Below are 7,357 nucleotides of genomic sequence, written 5' to 3' on the forward strand. Positions count from 1 at the left end.
GCCCGTCTGCACCGCAGCCCGTCTGCACCGCTGCAGCCCGTCTGCACTGCACACTGTACTGTGACGGGTTTTTAGACTTACAATATTATGACTTTTTTTGACAGTTAACGTACAAAATTATGTTTTTTTGCATTTTTTCAGTGAAGTATACTATTATATGTTTTTGACAGAAATCAAAAATCTGCAGAATTTATTTTTCATTTTTCTTAAAAAATCACAAACTGAACGATTGATTGTTAAATTTTGCGATTAATGTGACATTTGACAATGACTGATATTATGATATTATGATATCCAAAATTGAAGACGTTATGAAGTCTCATGTCACGTTCTCAGTATGATTTCGACATGTTGTCCACCTCTAACGTGTCTGTCTCGTCCCCTCCAGGCTCACCCTCCGTCCTCCCCGCCGCGTCCCTTCAGACTCCCGTCGTCACAGTCCGACCTCCGTCCCCGGTCCCCTCCACCCTCCCCCCCCCCCCCCCTCTGTCCGGCCTGCAGTCCTTCACCCTGTCCCCCCTGTCTTCGCAGCCCCGCCCCGCCTCTGGTTTCCTGTCTCAGAAGGGGACGTGCACCTTTAAAATCCTCCCCGCCAACAGCAGCAGGGACCCCATCATTGTAACCTGTGCTAAAGTTCCCCCGCGGCCGGTGCCGACGACTCCCGGCTCCTTCACCCTGCTGCAGCCACAGCCCGCCGCCACCCCGGTCAGCCTCATCTCCCTCAAACCCTCCGCAGGACAGGGGGCCGAGCTGGGGGTCAAAACAGTGTCGGTGTCTGCCGTTCCAGTGGGTCCTGGTGGCGTGTCAGCGGTCCCGGTGAGTCCTGCTGGCGTGTTAGTCCCCCAGAAACCTGCCATCCATATCCCTGAGAGACCGCCGCCCCCTCCTCCAGCACCGCAGGTGTCAGATATCTCATCCGTCTCCCCGCCGTCCCCGGAGCCAGCCTGTGACCTGGTGGACCTGGACATCATCTGTGTGGATGACGACGACCTGGGGCTCATTGCCATGGAGACGGCGGGTGAGACGAGGCGATCCTTGGACGCGGTGGAGGTGAACGAGTCGAGCAGCGAGACGGAGAACTCGTCAGATTTTAGCGAGACGGACAGCGAAGACGAGCAGGAGGGAGCGAAAGGGCCGACGTCCAGCTTCCAGGTGAGATGTCAAAGAGTTTGAAAGTTTTTTACACTTTTTACAGATTTTTAAGAAACATCAACAAAACGAAACTATAACAAATATACAAACACACAACAGGCAAATATTCAAATAAAAATTAAAAATACGTTAGAGATTGAAATAAAGAATAAAAAATGTCTCCTACAGCTCGCAATCACAAATATCCAAGTTACTTCACCTCACAGTTCAAATCTGAAGACGTTAAAGCAACATTTTCATCGTTCATTTTAAAACAAACAAATAAGTAAGAGCTCACAGAATCGAACCGTCCGACACCAGAGGAAACTCGTGTTTAAGCTTTGTCTGCCGATGTGAATATATGATAGATACTGTTTTTGTTTATCGGGCGGATGTAAATATGTTATTTATATCGTTGTTGTCTCTGTTTATCGGGCGGATGTAAATATATGGAGGTTCTTCTTTCAGCAGCGTCTGAATCACAACATGTTGGAGAAGCAGCGTCGCAGGAAGTTGCGTCAGCTGTTCGACGGTCTGAGGAGAGAAGTGGGACTGAGTGAAGAGAGGACGCCAAAGATCGCCACGCTGAAGAAGGTTACACTCTTTAAACTAACGGTCATACCAACAGTTGGTGGTGGTTGGTTAGTTAGTAGACGCCGAAGATTCGTTAGTTGTTTTGGTGGTAAATTCGTCCGTTTGTAAGTTAGTTAATGAATTTGTCTATAAATAAGTTAGATAGTTGGTTGCTTCGTTGTTTCATAAGTTATTAAGTCAGTTCATTCATTAAATGAGTGAATTAGTACGTCTGTAGGTTTGTAAGTTAGTTGTAAGTTAGTTGGTTTGTTTTTGAGTTAGATGGTTGGTTGTTATATTGTTAGCTTGTAAATAAGTTATTTTTGAAATTATGAAGTTAGTTTGTAAGTAAGTCAGTCAGTAAAATCATCAGTTTCTTTGTAAGTTGGTTTGTATGTTGTTAGTTTGCAAGTTAGTTCATTTGTAAATTTGTCTCTTATTTGTTTTCTTAATTAGTTTGTTTATTTGTTTGTTGTTTATTGTAGCCTGGAGACAAACAGGTGTTGTTTTCTTGTTGTTTTTGCAGGCGGTGGAGGTGATCCAGCAGCTGTGGAGGACTGAGAAACATCTGAAGAAGAAGAAGAAAAGGCTGAGGAAGAGGAGGGATGATTTCATCACCGTCATCGCTCCAACAACAGGTACGGACACCGACCTGCGTCACCCGACACGCTCAGAAACATCAGTTAAACATTAAATGTAATATCAGACTCTGCCTTCTGCCTTTTCTCTTGTTCAGAGGAGAGCAGACAGGTGAGAGACAGACAGGTGAGAGACAGACAGGTGAGAGACAGACAGGTGAGCAGCAGCAGTCAGACCTCACCTGACCTGTCAGAGGGAGGAGGGACAGATTTGATGGAGACGTTGCGGCTGTCGGAGACAACGGACGAAGTGACAGAGAACTCGTCTGATGAGGACAAACCCGTCTTCACAAAGGTACCAAACGTTCATTTTCTCTACAGATTATTGAATTTTTTATTTAAAAATGTTCATTTTCTCTGTGGACCCACAAACTGTTCAGTGTCACAGAATTAAACTAGATATTGGAAAATAATTCAAAAAACTTTTTTTATTTGAATGTCCTTTTTTCAAAAATCTGATTTTATTGAGTAATGTTATTAAAAGTGACTCAATGACTTCTGCAAAAGGAGATTTTTTGGGTTTTTTTTTTTAAGTGTGAATTTTCAGTTCCTCTCCCCTTCGTGCCAAATATCAACAGAAACGGCTGTCCTTTTTTTAAAAATACAGCTGATGAAATAACAAAACAGATCTTTACATCTGTACTTCATTGTCTCATTTATATACTTTTTTATCAAATGCTTTGTGACTGTGTTTGTGTGTGTGTGTGTGTGTGTGTGTGTGTGTGTGTGTGTGTGTGTGTCAGGTGGAGGATGACGTTGCCATGGAGACAGTGGGGGAGAGTCGGCTGAATGAGGCTCAGAGGAAGTTGGCGAGGATCATGACGAACGTGGACTCAGAGTAAGAGCTGATGCACTTCCTGTCTGATCAGCTGACACATTTTGAAACACATTTATGTTTCCAGCTGTCATCACATTTTTTATTATCTTTTTTTTAAGGATAAAAACATGAAATCTTTTTTTGCCTTCTTATTTCTTTTTTTAAATAGTAGAGATACAGACTTTAAGTGCATTAAATCATTACATATGTGTGTGTGTATATATGTATTTATATATATTAGTGACTAATTTCTGGTCTTTATTCTTTAAAACAAAACAGTGTTTTGATCTCAGGAACATATTTTGTTCACAGCCAGATATTATTTACTCTGTTGCTGTTTTTGTTACTTTCTATTGTTTAATAAAAATGATTCAATTCAAACGAGTTGAGAAAAGAAAACTTTATTTGTCCCGCCGATTGTAAAATCAGGGTTAGAGAGTGCTTCAAAATAATAAATATAAATAATAAAACAACAACAACAAGAAAGATAAATCATATTAGTAAATATTTAAGACAGACCACAGCTGTTGAAGAGTAACTCGTCGTGTCACATGTCGTCCGTGTCTATTTTCTGCCGACAGAAGCAGTTTGAGCGTGAAGAAACCGGCCGGAGATCGCAGCGTCTCAGACGCCCTCAGAGATCTGCGTTCAGTCATGAACATCCAAAACTCCTCAAAAAGATTTCTGCTCAAACAGGTACGAGACAGAAACTGGAGAGCGACTCAGCGCTGAATATCAGCATTAACGCTGAAAACATCTCGTCATCTCTGACGTCGTCCACGCAGAACAGCAGATTTAAAGAGGGAAATATGTCATGTTTACTTCTGTGTGACGTTGTGATTGGCTGTCGGGGAGGAGGAGTGATGATGCTGAGAAAAGGTTTCGCTCAATGAGCTGATGATGTCATGTGATGTCACAACTTCTCTTGGCTGTCTGACCAATCCGCTGCCAGTTCACCAGCGCCGTCAGCTGGGAGGAAGTCTGACGTCAGAGTGAAGTTTTAATGTTTACTCGGCTAGTTTTTTCTTCTGAACTCCACTGCAGACCTGATCCAGAATCAAGAACTGCAGTGGAGGACATGTAGGAGAATGTTTTGATTTTTGTTGCAGGCTCACGAGGAGATCCAGACCCTGCAGAATGAGACGAGGAGACTGAGGAGTCTGAAGATCTGTCTGAACCAGCAGAGAGACGCCTACATCAGAGAGATCTCGCAGAGATCAGGTGAGGACCCAGCTGAAGGTGAGGGGGAAGACTGTTGGTGGCTGTTGGAGCTTTTCTTAGGTAACCTGCTCGTGTGTTTGCAGGTAAAAGCGAGCAGAGGATCCGCAGCATGCTGCAGCACCTGTCGTCCAAACAGAGGAGGTTGGAGAACCAGCAGAGACACCGAGCAGCCAATCAGCTACCAGGAGTAGGAGGGGGCGGGGCCTGTAATCCTCAAACAGGAGACTTGACTGATGATGCTATAATAATCACATCCAACCTGCAAAAGCAGCGGACACCACAGGCCCCTCCCACTCCTGTTCCTGCCCCGCCCACCACAACACCTGTCCAAACCCCTGCAGTCTCACCTGTCCAAACACCTGTCCTGCAGCCTCCAAGGGTTCTGCAGCTGTCAAAGCCCATTCTGGTTCCTCCTGTTTTGTCCCACAGTGCATCAGTGGTGAGGGACAGGCCAAGGACAATCCCCAACATCCTGTCTCGCAGTAAGACTTCAGGTGCATCTCAGTCTGTTAAGACTGCGGTGCAAACAGAGGTACTGTCTCTGGTCGGCACTGCCTTGCCGGGACAACAGGTCCTGACCCTGAGCCCGCTGATGACGGGACAACCGGTGCTGCAGACGTCTTCTACACCAGGTACCGACCGCTCACCATCACTCTGCTCACTCCCTCGATGTGCTTTTATTTTTAAGTTAAACACGTCCTCTTTCTGTCTGTAGGCGTGGCCTCAGTTACCCTCAACATCCCCAATCTGACCAATCAGCAGCTTCATCTCACTCCACTGCCCCAACCCCCACCTGGTAAGATCTACAGCAGCTCCGCCCCCCTCACCATCACTAACCTCACAGGTAACCAACCAACCGACCAACCAACCAACCAACCAACTAACTAACCAACTAAGTAACTAACTTCACTAAGTAACCACCTAACATGAAGGTGGCCACGCCTCCCCCAAAGGACCCCTAATTTATTTTTAATTTTTTGACATTTAACTTTCTAATAATATAGCTTTTTTCTTTTTTTAACAATCATTTTTCAAACAGGATCCGCTCTAGAGGTCTGCAGGCTCCTACAGAAACGTTTTACCGCGTTTAACCACTTATTTAATTGATTTTAATGACAAAACGAGATTTTACTTAGTTAGCAACGTTTCAATCTGCGTGCCCGAACTTTCAGAGCATCCCTTTAGGAATGCTGCGACTTTAAACAACCGACCAACCAAAAACCAAACGACCGACGAAACAACCAGCCGACTCCACAGCTGACTGCCCTCCTGACCGACTCGTTAACTCACAGACTAACAGACTCGTGAACTTGTTGAAGGTCATTCAGTCGTTTTCTGATCAGCTGATCATCTGTTGTTATTGTTTACAGCTGCAGACCTCAAGAACCTGCTGCAGCTGGTTCAACCTGCAACACAACAACAACAACAACAACAACAACAACAACAACAACAACAACAACAACAACCAGAACAACAGGAAGTACTACAAACACAACAACTCGTGCTACAGCAGCCTCCTCTTTGTCCTCCTCCTGAGCAGCAGGAGGTCTCAGCCCCTCCCCCACCTGCTCCTCCTGCTCGCCTCCTGGTGGTCTCTGCTGGATCAGACGTCTCCTCAGAGCAGGTCAAAGCCCAGGACGGGCCTCCTGACGCCACAGCTGAGTCTCCGTCCTCATCTCCGCCCCCTGGAGGTGGAGTTGATGGGCGGATGGAGGTCGCAGAGGCGGGGCCCCTGGGGGCGGGGCCTCAGAAGGAGACCAGAGAGGACGAGAATCTGACGTCGCTCCTCAACGAGATCGTCTTCCTCAATCAGCAGACCGTCACTACGACGGAGAAACCGTCCTCTAAAGACGCTTTGATGGGCGGAGCCGAGGAGCAGGGACACACCCACAGCCCCTGGCTCCTGGAGCTCAACTCTGATTCTGATGAAACTGTTGCCATGGAGACGGGGAAGGCGGGGCTCAATGACCACATGGAAAAGATGCCCAACGGACCGCCGCCTGCCAACGGCTACGCCAAAGGCGCTGTTCTGGCTCCGCCCCCTCTGCTGCAGATGAAGGTGGGCGGGGCCAAGATGGCAGACCCCGCCAGCAGCGATGGCGCAGCTGCGGGAGACGGAGGAGCAGAGGGAGGGGAGCGGATGGAGGGGGGCGTGGCCTGGAGGCCGATGCCGAGGCTGGTTCCTCTGGGGCTGCGAGGGAACCCGCCCAGCTGACATCACGCCGCCTGCTGATGATGTCACATCACAGTCTGGACTCCTCTGCAGGCTGCTTTCTGATTGGCTGCTTGATTTTAATTTCAGGGCCAATCAGAGGGCTCTACAGCGTTTCGTTTTGTTTACAGACGACATTTGTTTTATTTATTTTCTGCCTTCACGGTTTTCTGAACTGAAAGTCTTCAGCTCCGTCCACTCAGGTTTCAGTTGACTCTCTGAAGGCGGCAACGTGTAACCATGGCAACTGTGAGGAGACGTTGAGTCTCAGATGAAGATTGTTGCCGCAAGAAATTAGTGTTTTCAGTCAAACCACTGATGATGCAACGAGTGCCTCTCTGTGTCCAAAGATGTGCGTGCGAGCGTGCGTGCGAACGTGCGTGCGCGCAGATGTCAGTCACGTATCCCAGCAGCCTCTCTGGTTTGATTTTAAGCGTTTTCTGTTCTGATGTTTTATATCAGAGACTCTGAACATTAAACTGCAGTTTTGTTTACTTTGTTTGTTTGTTTGTTGTGTATCAGGAGCTCTGAGGAAAACAACTTGGAAATATTTTGAGAGGAAAAGTCAAACAAAGGAAGATATTCAAACTTTTTCACCGTATGAGTCACAGAAAGAGTCCGAAAATCTGGAAATTAGTTTCAGCTTCTGCGGTTCCCTCGTCTCCGAGTCTGTTGGTTGGATGAGCCAGGCTGTGGTGTGGCATGAGTCATGTGACCATGGAGGCGTGGGGTCATGTGACTGTGGAGGCGTGGGGTCATGTGAGC

The 7,357-nt window shown here is 46.8% G+C and overlaps 1 protein-coding gene and 1 non-coding gene across 5 annotated transcripts; both read left to right on the forward strand.

Annotated features, from left to right (window-relative positions):
* The first annotated feature begins 262 nt into the window (after window positions 1-262).
* On the forward strand, window positions 263-7,086 carry LOC121938744 (bromodomain-containing protein 4-like). 4 transcript variants are annotated; one of them, XM_042481918.1, is made up of 10 exons: window positions 263-1,152; window positions 1,600-1,725; window positions 2,231-2,342; window positions 2,441-2,637; window positions 3,086-3,180; window positions 3,741-3,855; window positions 4,269-4,380; window positions 4,464-5,012; window positions 5,096-5,176; window positions 5,751-7,086. In XM_042481918.1, exons 1-10 carry the CDS (start codon window positions 322-324, stop codon window positions 6,593-6,595), a joined length of 3,063 nt encoding a protein of 1,020 aa, XP_042337852.1. In that variant the 5' UTR covers window positions 263-321; the 3' UTR covers window positions 6,596-7,086. The 4 variants fall into 4 exon arrangements, with proteins under 4 accessions (XP_042337852.1, XP_042337849.1, XP_042337851.1 ...); XM_042481915.1 differs by having other exon boundaries at window positions 264-1,152; window positions 5,096-5,224; XM_042481917.1 differs by having other exon boundaries at window positions 264-1,152; window positions 3,744-3,855; window positions 5,096-5,224.
* LOC121938745 lies at window positions 4,015-4,100 on the forward strand. The gene has a single exon (XR_006105356.1). It is a non-coding gene; the product is annotated as a small nucleolar RNA SNORD53/SNORD92 (small nucleolar RNA).
* Window positions 7,087-7,357: the final 271 nt, after the last annotated feature.

The sequence above is a fragment of the Plectropomus leopardus genome, unplaced genomic scaffold, assembly GCF_008729295.1.
Source record: "Plectropomus leopardus isolate mb unplaced genomic scaffold, YSFRI_Pleo_2.0 unplaced_scaffold3174, whole genome shotgun sequence".
NCBI classification, from domain to species: domain Eukaryota; kingdom Metazoa; phylum Chordata; class Actinopteri; order Perciformes; family Serranidae; genus Plectropomus; species Plectropomus leopardus.